The sequence below is a fragment of the Oncorhynchus tshawytscha genome, linkage group LG06 (genome assembly GCF_018296145.1).
Source record: "Oncorhynchus tshawytscha isolate Ot180627B linkage group LG06, Otsh_v2.0, whole genome shotgun sequence".
Lineage (NCBI taxonomy): Eukaryota > Metazoa > Chordata > Actinopteri > Salmoniformes > Salmonidae > Oncorhynchus > Oncorhynchus tshawytscha.
In genome coordinates this window covers 47,963,417-47,981,906 of record NC_056434.1, presented here as the reverse complement: position 1 = coordinate 47,981,906, position 18,490 = coordinate 47,963,417, and the positions used below count along the sequence as shown (strand labels likewise).

The window sequence follows — 18,490 nt, the reverse complement described above, 5'->3', positions numbered from 1 at the left end:
TTCTGCCCATTTCATTTAAAGTACTCAAGTTTTTTTTCCCATCATTCTTTATATCATTGATCTTCATAATATAGTTTTTATTTTTGTTCAGTTTAGTCACATCACTTCTCAATTTAGTAAGTAAGTATTTGGTAAGTAAGCCAGCCATCAATAACAGTAAGTCAGCCAGTCAGATGTGCAGCCAGACTTATTGGCCACTTATTGATGGCTGTCTTGCTGCGATTATAACTAGTCCCTCATCCCCCATCCACCTCACCTGGCCCTTGTGGTCGCCATGACAATGGCCCTGCGTCCTGAAGGTCGTCAAGGCAACGAGAGGCCAGAGAGTGTGCCAATTGGCAATGCTCAACTCAAATAACTATCCTGTTTGGAATCTGAACCGATGATGATTGAGGACTTTATGGGCTCTCTGCTTTACTGAAGGCGGCAATTATTCTCTCACAGCTCTTACGCTCGCCATAGTAAAGGACAATGCCCCTTAGCACTTGCTTCCATTCTGTTGAATGCTTTTGTGTATAAACTAATGATTTCATATTGAATCAGGTCCTGGACTCGTTCTAGGCCAGCAGTGCACAAGGCCTTTTTTTTTCTTCCTCTTGGTTCACCTTGTTGAATATTGACAGCGTTGTCTCTAAGCACATGTCCTAAATAGGGCTGGGACGATACCAGTATCCCGATACCCCTTAGTATCGTGGCAAGGAAACAAAGCTAAATTTTTTTTAATTTTTTTTAAACAGTCCTATTGTTAGAAACAAACATCATAGTGTTGTCATCATAGTCACATATATTTATTTTACAAGTTATAGCGCAATAGTTGACATACAGCGGGTTTTTTAAAAGACCAAAGAGTTTAATCTGCTTCGTGTTTTCATTTTTGGCATGGAACAAATATTACTATAGTATCGTCACAGCCGCAGTCTTACATCAGTTGAGTGTTTTAGAGGATGATTTTACATCTGACGTTATAGATAGTAATGTGGTGTTCATGCCTTGCTTACCCTAGCCCTAATTATGAACACACTCATAAATACTGATTCTAGATCAGATTATGGTAGCTCCAGTCAGATGAAATATTAGGGAAAGCTGACATTTGAGCAGATTAGGATGCCCATGATTACAGATGGGGATTGTTTTTATTAAAGCTAATCCTTGTACAGAACATCCCTCCTCCTCCATTCCCCCTCTTATCTTCCCCTCCTCTTCCCCGGCACGGTGTTTCAGAGACCCTTGTGTAATTAACATGGAGATGTCTTTAGTAGAGGGGGAGGGATGGCGGGATAGAAGAGGAAGAAGGATGAGGGAGGGAGGGATGGGTGAAGGTGGGCCGGTCCTGTCTCCGCTTGAAGGACAAAGACGTTGGGTTTTGGCGAAGGAAGAGAGGGAGCCACCATGTGTGAGGGACAAAGGAGAAGAGGCCTTAGTCAAGACTCCCTCTCTCTCTCTCTTCTTCTCCCTTTCTTTCTTAGTCACAGAACTAGGCTTAATCCTAACGCTGCTATCACACTCCAGTCCTTTATTCAAATGACAGTTTGGGCTGTCTCACATGACAGCAAGTCTTACATATAGGCCCAGTGTTAACACACACACACACACAAAATATTAGCTCTTTTTAATAGTGTACAGTTTTTAACACGCAATGGCATTTAGAATTGTTGCGCAATAAAAATGCATGATGACTAACGAAAATACACACAGGCCAATTTAATTCCACTAAATTATGCACATTAACCTATAGACCGATAACAATGATGGTCAAATGAATTTACATCCACTGGTATTTCAATCAATGAACAAAAAGCATTATTTTGCAATGGGATTTTTTATCTTTTTCTCCAGGTCATTTTGGCAACTGTTTTATTTATCGGCTTTTAGGTTGTTTTTTTTTAATCGCCCAAAGTCGGCAATTGCTGGCTAACGGAAACCCTGACACACGCACTCATCATGAACACCCTTGGTTATTACATAAACACTCAGCATAATCGCCCAGAATACACACATACTCGTAGTCTCCTATTCACATAATCACCTACGTATGCACTCTGATAATGATATTCCTAGCTTCTAATCTACTACTATGCATTCATGTGTACAACATGCAGATTCATTCAATAGGTTAGAGATAATACTGAGTGAATAATCACGTGCTCTTACCAGACTGTGGGTATCATGCTCAATCAGTGTCATCATTCAGATTTTAAAAAATGTTGCAGTTTGGCGCGTGACTGATTTTGTTTGCTGACCGTTGCATTTTGCTGAATGTTAATATAATTACAACCCACCCACGCATATATAGACCTAATATTTTTGGTAGCTTATATGGTTGAATGTGGTTAGATAATTCCCTGTACTGTAGGTAGGTGAATTCACCTGGTGTACGTGTTCATTAGTGGAGCCGCTGCACAGGCAGGTATACACACAGCTGTCTCCAGAGTAGTGGTTCTTATTCATTCAGCTGCCACATTGGACCTGCCTCTACTCCCCTTAGCCTACCGCTCCTCCGGTGGGGGATGTGTGTGTGTTTGACAGCAGTTTTTTTTTTGGGGGGGCATACTAGACAACCCCATATGATTGGTCTTTTCCCAGTACCACTTGCGTGCCCCCTCCCTCCCTCCCCCTTTGCCCTCTCTCCAGCAGCAGTCAGTCAGTGGGCGCATTTCTCTGCCCAGGCATTGCTTACCCATGCCAGGTCTTATGACGCCTGGATAGGTATTTTTAAGTGTCAGCTAACAACATATGTCATAACAATCTCACCCTTGGCAGCGTTGGAAGAAAGCAGATGTTGCCGGTTTTCAGGAATACCGTATTTTTAACTTCCGATTCCTCTGCTCAGGCGTCTTTTTTCGCCTTCTACGTTAGGTTATAGCAATCTGGTACCTGACAACGCAGTTGATGACGTGGCACGCCACTATTGGTTGATGCATGCAACGTCTGAGCAGGGGAACGCGACCAGTGTCGGTCAGGGTTCCTGACATCACTCACTGTTTGCATCGATATAGAATTAACCACCAGTCTGCCTACAGGATTGCAGTATTTGCTTTCAGCTTTTTTACCCGGGACGGCCCGCCTCTCGTTCTCGGCTGCATGGACATATACAACGAGAGATAGAGAAACGGAGGATAGTAGGAGACGGCAAGAGGAGGAGAGGAGAGCTAGCTGCAGCAGGCAGGCAGCTCCTTCTCTGTCTGGATTTAAACACGCATGTTTTCTGTGGAGAAGGAAATCTATTGCTGGATGGTTTTTTTCCTCTCTTGAGGCCCCTGTTCAGCGGCTGGACCGTGTGTGTTTTGGGAGCTGTGTGTGTGGAGGAAGGCCGTTTAACGGCTACAGGAGCGGAGTGCGAAGCTTGTGAGCGAGCCGAGCATCTGAAAGCCAGGGCAGGCCGGCTGGCTGCATTGTGTGCTTTGATGACCCCCGCTGTGTAGCTGCCTGCTCATCAACCCCCCTCACTCTCTCTCTCTCTCTCTCTCCCTCCCTCTTCCCTCTCTCCCTCTATCTCCATCGCAGCGCCCGGCCCAGCCATGTTTGGCACAGAGTCCTCATGTAAGTACCGTATCGCCATCCTCCAGCCTCATCTGTCTTTCTCTCTGTGTGTTGTGTGTTGTCTGGTGTTACGGTGTCTGCTCGCTTCATTCTGGGCTGCTCGCTTCATTCTCTTTCCATCCCTCTCTTTTTCCCCTTTCTCTGTCGTTTGTGTTGTTTTCCTTGTTTCCTGTTGACAGATTGCTCGGCAAGAAAGCTGGGATCTACCATTTTGCATAAAGGGTCTATGATAGCTGGTTGTGATGGAAAAAAAAAATCCATCTTTCTCCCTCTTAATCCCTTCCAACACCTTCCTTCCCTCCCCTCCTTTTTTCCAGTTTTTTTAATCCACAATAGTCTTCCTGCACGCCTCCATATTTATCCCAGATTTATCTGATTTATTCTGTTATGCATTTTATTCTCTTCTCACCTCTCTAAATGTAATGGCTTGGCTAGCTATCCTGAAATAGACACAATTACTGACTCTCTGTGTGCATGTTATGTGTGCGTGCATTCCACGTGACATGTTTTATCGATAGATAGATAGATAGATAGATGAATGGATCATGTTTTTCTACAGTGAGCTTTAAGAACCCTCCTGCCATTGCAGGTAGTTCTCTCAGTCTCCGTCTCCATCTCTCTCCTGCTCGGTCAGGTGACATTGAGCGGGGTGAATGTAGCATTTCCACACGCTAAGGAATGGAGATGCTAGCATCGGGGGCTCTAAATTAACATCTTTCATTTGTAGCTCTGGTGCTCCCAACTTTTAAAAGTTAGGAGCACCAGAAAATATTTTGAGATATACCCTGTATTGGGCCTTTTATGTATTCGAGGTACTTCTGAAGCACATGTTGTGCCCTAGAGACTATGTAACAATGGAAATACATGTGTTTATTATAAAAAGCCAAAATGTTGACACAAATACCAAGTCATTTGTGGAATATTATCCATCTTTCTGTGGCCTCAAATGTTCGGATATAGCTTACTAGTAAAGTTACCAGGTGGCTAGCTAAGGAGGTAACATGACTGCACAAGGTGTAAACAAATGTCCCCCAAGCAGTTTTAGAACGGCCTGCAACATGGTTTATGTATGTACAATGCAGCTCACCAATCCCCCTGCAATAAGAAGAAATAAACATTGGGCTGGTAATATCTTTTTATCTGTTAGGGCTAAAAACAAGCCATTTTCCCTGTAGTAATGGTACAGCCGTGATGCCAATGAACATGTGTTCACTTTATATTTCAATAATTACAAGATGCTCCCAAATTTAAAAAAAATCCAGGTCACAGTAAGTATGGGGTAACTGCAGCCCAATATGGCGACTGAGTATGGGCGAGTAGGTATGTCAAAAGGAGTGGGTGTGTGGAAAGCAAATCGGCTAATTTGGGAAGATTTGTTGCCACTCAAGACCATTTTGCGTGGCTGATTTGGGGTGCATGTTTTGCGTGGCTGATGACCAGTGCACCAGTATCAAGGTGCCTGCCGACCTGAGGTCGGGGCAGCTGTATCTGGGTGTCGCCGGCGGTAGCTGACGTGGCAATTTTTTTTCCTTCCCATGATTTTAATTAAAGTAGGATAGCCACACAAGAAATAACTCATATTAATAACCATCTAGATGTCACCTTGATACATACATACAGTTTAAGTATGTATCAAGGGGATGAACGGCTTCAACACTGGGACATGGTGTCCTTAGTTCCCGCTTCCCGCAACGGCGTGGAAAGTAGCTACCTAGTAGCTAATTACAGAGTGATAGTCACAGGGCCTAAAATTGTCAGCTACTGTGGGAGGTAGATTTAAAAGTCTACCAGCCACTCAGATTACCAGAGAAAATCTTTTTTTCTGCAAAATTGACACCAACAAATCACAAACGGATGAATCAAATTGTATTTTTCATATACACATGGTTAGCAAATGTTAATGCGAGTGTAGCGAAATGCTTGTGCTTCTAGTTCCGAGTAATATCTAACAAGTAATCAGATTCACAAAGACTACCTTGTACACACAAATGTGAAGGGATGAATATGTACATGTAAATATAGGGATGAGCGATGGCCGTGCGGCATAGGCTAGATGCAGTAGATGGTATAGAATCCAATATATCCATTTGAGATGAGTACGGTAGGATATATAGACATTATTAAAGTGCCGTTATTTAAAGTGACTAGTGATACCTTTTATTAAATCCATTTATTACATTTATTAAAGTGGCAAGAGATTTGAGTCTGTGTGTTGGCAGCAGCCACTCTGTTAGTGATGGCTGTTTGATGGCCTTGAGATAGAAGCTGTTTTTCAGTCTCTCGGTCCCAGTTTTGATGCACCTGTACTGACCTCGCCTTCTGGATGATAGTGGGGTGAACAGGCAGTGGCTCGGGTAGCTGTTGTCTTTGATGATCTTTTTATCCTTTCTGTGACATTGGGTGCTGTAGGTGTCCTGGAGGGCAGGTAGTTTGCCCCTGGTGATGCGTTGTGCAGACCGCCTTGCAGTTATGGGCGGAGTAGTTGCTGTACCAGGCAGTGATACAGCCCGACAAGATGCTCTCGATTGTGCATCTGTAAAAGTTTCAGAGTTTTGGGTGTCAAGCCAAATTTCTTCAGCCTCCTGAGGTTGAAGAGGCGCTGAGAGGTTATTTTCCTGACACCACACTCCAAGGGCCCTCACCTCCTCCCTGTAGGCCATCTCGTCGTTGTTGGTAATCAAGCCTACCACTGTAGTGTTGTCTGCAAACTTGATGATTTGAGTTGGAGGTGTGCATGTCATGGGTGAACAGGGAGTACAGGAGAAGGCTGACAACGCACCTTTGTGGGGCCCCGGTGTTGAAGATCAGCGGAGTGGCACGTCAGAAAATCCAGGACCCAGTTGCACAGGGCGAGGTCGAGACCCAGGGTCTCGAGCTTAATGACGAGTTTGGAGGGTACTATGGTGTTAAATGCTGAGCTGTAGTCAATGAACAGCATTCTTACATAGGTATTCCTCTTGTCCAGGTGGGATAGGGCAGTGTGCAGTGCAATGGCGATTGCGTCATCTGTGGACCTATTGGGGCGGTAAGCAAATTGGAGTGGGTCTAGCGTACCCGGTAGGGTGGAGGTGATATGACCCCTAACTAGTCTCTCAAAGCACTTCATGACAGAAGTAAGTGCTATGGGGGGGATAGTCATTTAGTTCAGTCACCTTCGCTTTCTTGGGAATTGGAACAATTGTGGCCATCTTGAAGCATGTGGGCACAGCAGACTGGGATAGGGATTGATTAAAATATTTCCGTTAACCTCTCTCTGGGATATGTGGGACCTGGCCAAAAGCCAGGGAAAATTCCAAATTCAAATAAATTACTATAAAAATCAGACGTTCATGAAATCACACATGCAAGATAGCAAATTAAAGCTACACTTGTTGTGAATCCAGCCACCATGTCAGATTTCAGAAAGGCTTTTCGGCGAAACCGGTTCCAACTTGCGCAACGTGACTACAAAATATCAGTTACCTGTAAACTTTGCCAAAACTACTTTTGTAATACAACTTTAGGTATTTTTTTATGTAAATAATTGATAAAATTGAAGACGGGATGATCTGTGTTCAATACAGTAAGAAAACAAACTGTAGCATGCTTTCTGGTCACGCGCCTCTATCTAACAGTACACTTCAAGTGACCCTCGTTCAAGATGGCCATACTTCTTCATTACACAAAGGAATAACCTCAACCAATTTCTAAAGACTGTTGATATCAGTGGAAGTGATGGGAACTGCAGGTCTCTTAGAAATCTGGATTCCCAATGAAAACCCAATGAAAAGAGAGTGACCGCAAAAAAAAATAACAAATCTGAATGGTTTGTCCTCTGGGTTTCGCCTGCTAAATAAGTCCTGTTATACTCACAGACATGATTGAAACAGTTTTAGAAACGTCAGTGTTTTCTATCCAAATCTACTAATAATATGCATATCTTATCTTCTGGGGATGAGTGGCAGGCAGTTGAATTTGGGCATGCATTTCATCCGGATGTGAAAATACTGCCCCCTGTCACCAAGAAGTTAACACACCAGCCAGCTGGTCTGCGCATGCTCTAAGGACGCAGCTAGGGATGGCGTCTGGGCCGGCAGCCTTGCAAGGGTTAACACGTTTAAATGTTTTGCTCACGTTAGCCATGGTGAAGGAGAGCTCACATGCTTTGGTAGTGGGCTGTGGCACTGTATTGTCCTCAAAGTGAGCAAATAAGTTGTTTAATTTGTCTGGTAGCAAGATGTCAATGTCCGCAACGAGGCTTGTTTTCTTTTTGTAATCCGTGATTGACTGTAGACCCTGCCACATACGTCTCGTGTTTGAGCCTTTGAATTGCGACTCTACTTTGTCTCTCTACTGATACTTTGCTTGTTTGATTGCCATGCGGAGGGAATAGCTACACTGTTTGTATTCGGTCATGTTTCCAGTCGCCTTGCCATGATTAAAAGCGGTGGTTCGCGCTTTCAGTTTTGCTCAAATGCTGCCATCAATCCACGGTTTCTGGTTAGGGATGTTTTAATAGTCACAGTGGGTACAACATCACCTATGCACTTGCTAATGAACTCGCTCACCGAGTCAGCGCATACATCAATGTTGTCCCCAATAATGGCCCCGACAGAGATGGTCGCCTCTCTTCAGGTCCTTAGGAAACTATGCAGTAATTTAGTTTTTTTAATGTATTATCATTTACATTGTTAACCCAGAAAATCTCAAGTGTTATTGCATACAGACGGGAAGAACAATTGGATATAAAAGCTACGTCAACTTACCAACATCACGACCGAGAATACGACTTTCCCGAAGCAGATGCTTTGTTCGGACCTCCACCCTGGACGTGGGATCTTATCCCAGAGGCCGATCCAAAACAACGTGGTCGCCGTAGGAGAGGCAGACGGAGCGACCTACTGGTCAGACTGAGAAGGCGAGCACACCATGCACCGCTTCTGAGCATATTACTCGCCAATGTCCTATGTCTCGACAACAAGGTCTTCCAGAGAGACATTAGAGATTGTAACATTCTCTGTTTCACGGAAACATGGTTCACTCGGAATATGTTGTCGGAGTCGGTACAGCCACCCGGTTTCTTCACGCATCGCGCCGACAGTAACAAACAACTCTCTGGTAAGAAGGAGGGGGCGGGTGTATGCCTTATGATTAACGACTCATGGTGTGATCTTAACAACATACAGGAACTTAAGTCCATTTGTTCACCTGACATCAAATGCTGACCGCATTATCTACCAAGAGAATTCTCTTCGATTATAGTCACAGCCGTGTATATCCCCGCCAAGCAGATACTTCGACGGCCCTGAAATAACTTCACTGGACTCTATGTAAACTAGAAACCATACATCCTGAAACTGCATTTATTGTAGCTGAGGGTTTTAACAAAGCTAATCTGAGAACAAGACTTCCTAAATTCTATCAGCATATCGAATGTGCAACACAGGCTGGTAGTGTACTCGACCATTGCTAATCTAACTTCTGCAATGCCTACAATGCCCTCCCTTCGGCAAATTTGACCAAGACTCCATTTTGTTGCATCCAGCCTATAGACCAAAAGTAAAACAGGAAACGCCCGTGCTCATGTCTATCCAACACTGGTCTGACCAGTCGGATTCCACGCTTCAAGATTGCTTTGATCACGTGGACTGGGACGTGTTCCGGGTAGCCTCAGACAATAAGCATGCTTTGTAATGTTTCTAAAACAATAAATGTATTTCTAGTAAGAAGTAATGTGGTATATTGTTTAATTAGACATATTTGTGACCTGAGTCTTTTAACCAAAATATCACAGATGAGACAAAAATGTTCAATTGCCTCTTTAAGGGCGGAGGTTACCGTGGTAATGCGGCTGGAGTCCTGTTTGTGGCTGTGAGATATGGTCTGACTAGTAGAAGTGTTGTCTTCTCTTCCCTAGCAGTTGAAACTCAAACATAGAAAAAAGACCTAGCTTGTGAACGAAACAATGTAAATAGACTTTGAACTTGTGTTTCTTGGCTAACTTCAGTAAACTTTCTTTTCAAGTAAACTAGACCAACTTTTTGCCTCTGCGCTGCACTTCTAAAAATGAACCTTTCACTCAGCGCTTCATGTGCGCACAGCCCCGAGCCATGCAGTGTTGCAGCGCGAGGTGGAATAGTTGTTTAATACATTTGCAAACATTCTAAAAACATGTTTTTGCATTGTCATTGTAGGGTGTTGTGTGTAGATTGATTGAGGGGGGAAAAAATATTTATACATTTTAGAATAAGGCAGTAAGGTAACAAAATTTGCAAATACTTTCCGAATGCACTGTATATGCGACCAATATGGACGCATTTAGAGCCTTGGCTAGCATACATGCTGTCTTAGGTATGATATATCACCAGTGTTTGGATGCGTGTTTATAGATTAAAAAATGTTAAAAATTATTTAGCAAATCTGTTAAAGTATTACCACGAAGAAAATATATTTATTTATTTTCAAATATATTCTCTGTCTGGGGCGGCAGTGTAGCCTAGTGGGTTAGAGCATTGGACTAGTAACCGAAACCGGTTGCAAGTTCAAATCCCTGAGCTGACAAGGTACAAAATCTGTCGTTCTGCCCCTGAACAGGCAGTTAACCCATTGTTCCTAGGCCGTCATTGAAAATAAGAATTTGTTCTTAACTGACTTGCCTAGTAAAATAAAGGTTAAAAAATACAAAATAAAATAGTTGTGGTGAATTTTCCACACACACACACACACACACACACACAGTCCTTTTGAGGAGCTGTCACACTGATCTGCAGGTGGTTTGCTGTTCCAACTAATCTATTTGTGACCCCCCCTTTGATCAGGCCTATGATGCCCCTGAATCTACCAGCACAATGACGCAAGTCATATCCACAGCTGTGATCTAATATAAACTGTTGTGGTCACACACAGTCACAGTACCAAAGTTAGACTACTTCTTTCTCTCTCCAGAAAGTCAGATTAGAGATTGCGTGCAACAGTCTAGCAGCAAGCAACCCTTTCTGTTACCAGTTTCCCTGGCTTCTAAACAGAGAGCGGAGTTGGGTGGACTTATCATGCATCAAAATGCTGCTTCCACCTATCATATCATCTGAATTGAATCTTTTCATTTGAGAAATTGTATGGTGGTTAAGTGGATAAGGATGATCTGTTATCTATCTGAAGATTTGATTTGATCAAACAGTTGAGTCCTGTTCCGCAGGAGTCTCGCTAAAGGTCATTCAGACCTGTTGTTGTTCTGAAGAACTTAGTGTAAGTCTGTAGCCAAAAGGTGCATCAGTGGAGGGTCATTACCTGCCCTCCATTAATGAATTACTACAATGCTTTGTCTACCTGGTGTGATACAAAGCAGAGTCGGTGAGTTGGTCAGCTAACCAACATACTCTAAAATAGCCAGCACTATGTCCAGATTAAATGTGTGTTATGGGTGAATGTTACTGCTGGTAAGATATTATTCCAGTAGAGGCCCACTGTCTGCTGATTTGTTTCGGGGCTCAGATTTATCCACCTGTTGCTGGTATACTCGGTCATGTTCTCTTATTTACGTTCCTATGGCGATTGCTTTGTGGTGGCGAGCATGGTTTCTTCCATTGTCGCATGGCTAGGTTTTTGCTTGGACTTTTCAGTGTCTGTGGTGGCTGACAAACTGGTTGGTCATTTTAGTTTCACTCTTACTAAACCTGAATCATAAGCAACACACATCAGACACTTGTATGTTTTTTACTACAAACTCAGACTCACATGAACTACAGACTATCTAAATTGCATACAGTGTTCAAATACTAGCTCTAACAGTCACAAATAACTACATAGCGGACACAATTTACCACACACTGTCACAACAAACTACAGTGTTTGGCCTATAAACAGGCAGGGTTGGGGAGTAACAGATGACAAAAAAACAAACTGTAATCCATTACGTTAATGGCAAATACAGTTGAAGTTGGAAGACAGGGAACTTTTACTAGGATTAAATGTCAGGAATTGTGAAAAACTGAGTTTTAATGTACAATTGATGTTGGAAGTTTGCATACACCTTAGCCAAATACATTTAAACTCAGTTTTTCACAATTCCTGACATTTAATCCTAGTAAAAATTCCCTGTCTTAGGTCAGTTAGGATCACCACTTTATTTTAAGAATGTGAAATGTCAGAATAATAGTAGAGAGAGTGATTTTATTTCAGCTTTTATTTCTTTCATCACATTCCACGTGGGTCAGAAGTTTACATACACTCAATTAGTATTTGGTAGCATTGCCTTTAAATTGTTTAACTTGGGTCAAATGTTTTGGGTAGCCTTCCACAAGCTTCCCACAATTAGTTGGGTGAATTTTGGCCCATTCCTCCAGATAGAGCTAGTGTAACTGAGTCAGGTTTGTAGGCCTCCTTGCTCGCACACGCATTTTCAGTTCTGCCCAGAAATTTTCTATAGGATTGAGGTGAGTGCTTTGCTATCAGAAGCTTCTAAAGCCATGACATCATTTTCTGGATTTTTCAAGCTGTTTAAAGGCACAGTCAATTTAGTGTATGTAAACTTCTGACCCACTGGAATTGTGATACAATGAATTCTAAGTGAAATAATCTGTCTGTAAACAATTATTCTAAAAAATTACTTGTGTCATGCACAAAGTAGATGTGCTAACCGACTTGCCAGAACTATAGTTTGTTAACAAGAAATTTGTGGAGTGGTTGAAAAACAAGTTTTAATGACTCCAACCTAAGTGTATGTAAACTTCCGACTTCAACTGTATATTGTAATCAGATACAGATACTTTCGAAAAAATAATGTTTCATGAGCTGAAATAAGTTCCCTGAAATGTTCCAGAAACATAAAAAGCTTATTTCGCTCAAATTTTGAGCACAAATTTGTTTACATCCCTGTTAGTGAGCTTTTCTCCTATGCCAAGATAATCCATCCACCTGACAGGTGTGGCATATCAAGAAGCTGATTAAACAGCATGATCATTACACAAGTGCACCTTGTGCTGGCGACAATAAAAGGCCACTCTAAAATGTGCAGTTTTGTCACACAACACAATGCCACAGATGTCGCAAGTTTTGAGGGAGCGTGCAATTGGCATGCTGACTGCAGGAATGTCAACCAGAGCTGTTGCCAGAGAATTGAATGTACATGTTTCTACCAAATGCCGCCACCAACATCGTTTTAGAGAATTTGGCAGTACGTCCAACTGGCCTCAACCACATACCACGTGTAACCACACCAGCCCAGGACCTCCACATCTGGCTTCTTCACCTGCAGGATCGTGTTAGGGGGAGCTGAGGCATATTTCTGTCTGTAATAAGGCCCTTTTGTGGCACACGTACAGTATACACAGGTTCGTAATTAGGTTTGGGTATTGACTGCTGCTCCTCTTTCCTGGTTTCATTTCAATGGCCTTTAGCACTATACTGTAGAGTGTAGCGGTTTCTATGGGAAATGCACCTAAAAATGTTGGATGTACAGAGGGGATACAGAAGAACACCAAAAGGAGGCTGAATATGTTGTTTGTGTTGATTTTTCAGAGGTACACTGTTTTGGTAAAGAATGAGCTGACTACAGCCACACAAGTCTGACCAAATGGTCCAAGCCAACTTACTTTTGCAGTGATAAGTCTATTTTACCCTTTGGCCATCATATTAGACTGAATCACTTGCCCAGCTGAGATATAGACCAAGAAAACTCATCTTATAATGGCGTCCTTGTGTATGTATTGTGCGAGGCACTGCATTTTTTTGTGGTGAAGGTGACCTGTAGTTAAAGACCGAGTGGTATTGATTGATCTATCTCTGCCTCAGTATGCAGCTTTGGCATGAAAGACTGTTGATATCATATGGTTAGCAGTTAAGATGGACACCACTACAATATACTCTCATAGTGTGATGATGCTCATGTGAAGGCCATTACAATATACACTACAGTTCAAAAGTTTTGGGTCACTTAGAAATGTCCTTGTTTAAAAAAGAAAAAAAGAATGTCCGTTTAAAATATCATATTGATCAGAAATACAGTGTAGACATTGTAAATGACTATTGTAGCTGGAAACTGCAGATTCTTTTATGGAATATCTACAAGGGCATACAGAGGCCCATTATCAGCAACCATCATTCCTATGTTCCAATGGCATGTTGTGTTAGCCAATCCAAGTGTATCATTTTAAAAGGCTAATTGATCATTAGAAAACCCTTTTGCAATTATGTTAGCACAGCTGAAAACTGTTGTTTGATTTTAAAGAAGCAATACAACTGGCCTTCAGACTAGTTGAGTATATGGGGCATCAGCATTTGTGGGTTTGAGTACAGGCTCAAAATGGCCAGATACAAAGAACTTTCTTCTGAAACTCGTCAGTCTCTTCTTGTTCTAAGAAATGAAGGCTATTCCATGCGAGAAATTGGCAAGAAACTGAAGATTTCATACAATGCTAGTACTACTCCCTTCACAGAACGGCGCAAACTGGCTCTAACCAGAATAGATAGAGGAGTGGGAGGCCCCCGTGCACAACTGAGTAAGAGGACAAGTATATTAGTGTCTAGTTTGAGAAACAGACACCTTACAAGTCCTCAACTGGCAGCTTCATTAAATAGTACCCACAAAACACCAGTCTCAATGTCAACAGTGAAGAAGTGACTCAGGGATGCTGGCCTTCTAGGCAGAGTTGCAAAGAAAAAGCCATATCTAAGACTGGCCAATAAAAATGGGAAAAAGAACACACACTGGACAGAAGAAGATTGGATAAAAGTGTCATGGACAGATGAATCTAAGTTTGAGGTGTTTGGATCACAAAGAAGAACATTCGTGAGACGCAGAGAAAATGAAAAGATGCTGGAGGAGTGATGCCATCTGTCAAGCATGGTGGAGGCAATGTGATGGTCTGGGGGTGCTTTGGTGGTGGTAACGTGGGAGATTTGTGCAGGGTAAAAGGGATCTTGAAGAAGGAAGGCTATCACTCCATTTTGCAACACCATGCCATACCTTATGGATGAAGCTTAATTGAAGCCAATTTCCTCCTACAGCAGGACAATGACCCAAAGCACAGCTCCAAACTATGCAAGAACTATTTAGGGAAGAAGCAGTCAGCTGGTATTCTGTCTATAATGGAGTGGCCAGCACAGTCACCGGATCTCAACCCTATTGAGCTGTTGTGGGAGCAGCTTGACCGCATGGTACATAAAGAAATGCCCATCAAGCCAATCCAACTTGTGGGAGGTGCTTCAGGAAGCATGGGGTGAAATCTCTTCAGATTACCTCAACAAATTGACAACTAGAATGCCAAAGGTCTGCAAGGCTGTAATTGCTGCAAATGGAGGATTCTTTGACAAAAGCAACGTTTGAAGGACACAGTTATTATTTAAATTAAAAATCATTATTTATAACCTTGTCAACGTCCTGACTATATTTCCTATTCATTTTGCAACTCATTTCATGTATTTTTTCATGGAAAACAAGGACATTTCTAAGTCTCCCCAAACTTTTGAACGGTAGTGTAGATGCACTTACTGAACATCGACGGGGACGCCCTTCTGGGGAAGGACACAGGTGAAAGTCCATAGGCTCCAAGGTGCGACAATGAGAAAATGTTGACCTAGGTCAAAGAATGGGGATTGGTACTTGAACCTGAAAAGCCTATGAGCAGACTGCGGCCTTGGACAGTGGCTGGTAGAACACAATCCACACACTCGCTTAGGGATGCCAAGGGCAGTAGTAAAGTGAAAGATGAAATAATATGCTTCTCAGCGGCTAGTAGCTGCTCTGAAAGGATCTTTAGCACAATAGACGACATGTCCTAGAACGAGCTAAAGGCTTAGAGACTGGGTCTAAGCAACGTGCCTTCTCTGCTCTCGGGGCCGTCAGACCTGAAGGCGGGAGAACGCGGTTGTTTGCCCCCATCTCCTAAACCATCTCGAGGATATCCGATCATCATCCTTGTCATCCCATAACTCGCCTTCGCCTGACACTACGTCGTCAGACCGTGAGGGGAGGGAATGGAGGCTATCCATGACCTCTCCCCACCTGGGTTCTGTTGCGGGGAGCTGAGCCTCAGCCTTCGCTGTTGGATCGGAGGCGTGTGCTAGGCTTGGCTCGTCTTGTGATGGCTAGCAAATGGTAGCTTGTGTAAACCGTCTTATAAGCTGGCTAGTTAGAAGCCTTGTAACTAATAGATAGCAATTATAAGCACAGTAGAATGCTATAGCCTTTAAAACTTTTAGACAGTTTCCATTTCGCGACGCGGATCCTGTGTTCTGCCTTACAACCAGGACAACGGAGTGGATTCCATGCAGCGACCGAAAAAAACGACTCAGAAAAAGAGGGAAGCGAAGCGGTCTTCTGGTTAGACTCCGGAGACGGGCACACCGTGCACCACTCCCTAGCATTCTTCTTGCCAATGTCCAGTCTCTTGACAACAAGGTTGATGAAATCCGAGCAAGGGTAGCATTCCAGAGGGACATCAGAGACTGTAACGTTCTCTGCTTCACGGAAACATGGCTCACTGGAGAGACGCTATCCGAAGCGGTGCAGCCAGCGGGTTTCTCCACGCATCGCGCCGACAGAAACAAACATCTTTCTGGTAAGAAGAGGGGCGGGGGCGTATGCCTTATGGCCAACGTGACATGGTGTGATGAAAGAAACATACAGGAACCCATCTGGACAAGAGGAATACCTATGTGAGAATGCTGTTCATCGACTACAGCTCGGCATTCAACACCATAGTACCCTCCAAGCTCGTCATCAAGCTCGAGACCCTGGGTCTCAACCCCGCCCTGTGCAACTGGGTACTGGACTTCCTGACGGGCCGCCCCCAGGTGGTGAGGGTAGGCAACAACATCTCCTCCCTGCTGATCCTCAACACTGGGGCCCCACAAGGGTGCGTTCTGAGCCCTCTCCTGTACTCCCTGTTCACCCACGACTGCGTGGCCACGCACGCCTCCAACTCAATCATCAAGTTTGCGGACGACACAACAGTGGTAGGCTTGATTACCAACAACGACGAGACGGCCTACAGGGAGGAGGTGAGGGCCCTCGGAGTGTGGTGTCAGGAAAATAACCTCACACTCAACGTCAACAAAACTAAGGAGATGATTGTGGACTTCAGGAAACAGCAGAGGGAACACCCCCCATCCACATCGATGGAACAGTAGTGGAGAGGGTAGCAAGTTTTAAGTTCCTCGGCATACACATCACAGACAAACTGAATTGGTCCACTCACACAGACAGCATCGTGAAGAAGGCGCAGCAGCGCCTCTTCAACCTCAGGAGGCTGAAGAAATTTGGCTTGTCACCAAAAGCACTCACAAACTTCTACAGATGCACAATCGAGAGTATCCTGGCGGGCTGTATCACCGCCTGGTATGGCAACTGCACCGCCCTCAACCGTAAGGCTCTCCAGAGGGTAGTGAGGTCTGCACAACGCATCACCGGGGCAAACTACCTGCCCTCCAGGACACCTACACCACCCGATGCTACAGGAAGGCCATAAAGATCATCAAGGACATCAACCACCCGAGCCACTGCCTGTTCACCCCGCTGTCATCCAGAAGGCGAGGTCAGTACAGGTGCATCAAAGCTGGGACCGAGAGACTGAAAAACAGCTTCTATCTCAAGGCCATCAGACTGTTAAACAGCCACCACTAACATTGAGTGGCTGCTGCCAACACACTGTCAATGACACTGACTCAACTCCAGCCACTTTAATTATGGGAATTGATGGGAAATGATGTAAATATATCACTAGCCACTTTAAACAATGCTACCTTATATAATGTTACTTACCCTACATTATTCATCTCATATGCATACGTAGATACTGTACTCTATATCATCGACTGCATCCTTATGTAATACATGTATCACTAGCCACTTTAACTATGCCACTTGGTTTACATACTCATCTCATATGTATATACTGTACTCGATATCATCTACTGTATCTTGCCTATGCTGCTCTGTACCATCACTCATTCATATATCCTTATGTACATATTCTTTATCCCCTTACACTGTGTATAAGACAGTAGTTTTTTGGAATTGTTAGTTAGATTACTTGTTCGTTATTACTGCATTGTCGGAACTAGAAGCACAAGCATTTCGCTACACTCGCATTAACATCTGCTAACCATGTGTATGTGACAAATAAAATTTGATTTGATTTTAATGGTTATAAGATATATAGCTGGCAAACATTTAGTTGTGAATTCCATTCTGTAACTAGATTAGCTGGCACGTTGCTGCACAACAGTTAGTAACTCGCTTGTGAAGAAACACCATGTGACTGGAGACTGCCATTAAGATTCATAACGAAAAATGTGACTGGTGAAATTAAGAATGTGATCTGCTGTGTCTCCTATTGTATTGCACAAGTTGACTGCATGTATTTACTTAAAAAGTAGTTACAAATATTAAAACATTTCAAAGAAATAGTTTCAACAGTATTGACAATATTGAAAAACCATCCTGTGGTTATTAAAAATAAGAATTTGTTCTTAACTGACTTGCCTAGTTAAATAAAGGTGGGCTAACCCAGCCTGGTCTCATAGACTAGACATAACATGGTAAAGGTACATTTGTCCACTCAAATTAGTATTGTTACATTTGGTATGGTTACATAAGAAAGATAATTAGTTCATTAAGTAAAAAATGAAAGCAGGGTGATTTGTAGTGGTGGATGGGTGGGCGTATACACGAATGTCGAATCTCATCATGGACAATTTACTATCAACTTTTCAACTATTTACTACTTTTTAGCTACTTTGCAACAATATTGATAACAACGATGCTGTTTTAAATCCACTAGTGTTCTATAATTACACTAAGTTTGTGTTTCTTACATCTGCAAACAGCTAGTTTGTCTTAGTAAGTTGGGCCTAAATCTTGTTAGCTCCTAATGCTAATTGGTAATGCTAATCGCTAGCTAACTAATACATGTACTGAGTCAGAGCAAACATAACTAGCCATATAGCCTGATAATACCAGTGATGGTGTAGA

At 43.0% G+C, this 18,490-nt stretch overlaps 1 protein-coding gene across 4 annotated transcripts in view; it reads left to right on the top strand.

Annotated features, from left to right (window-relative positions):
- LOC112252646 (suppressor of tumorigenicity 7 protein homolog) overlaps window positions 1-18,490 on the top strand; it is a 79,631-nt gene that overhangs the window by 31,239 nt on the left and 29,902 nt on the right. For 2 of the 4 annotated variants that reach the window (XM_042323331.1, XM_042323332.1), the window contains exon 2: window positions 3,505-3,540. The exons of the other annotated variants lie outside the window; for them this stretch is intronic. In XM_042323331.1, the coding sequence (XP_042179265.1) occupies window positions 3,519-3,540 (22 nt within the window). In that variant the 5' untranslated portion in view covers window positions 3,505-3,518. The remainder of the gene's footprint in view (window positions 1-3,504; window positions 3,541-18,490) is intronic. 4 annotated transcript variants of the gene reach the window in all.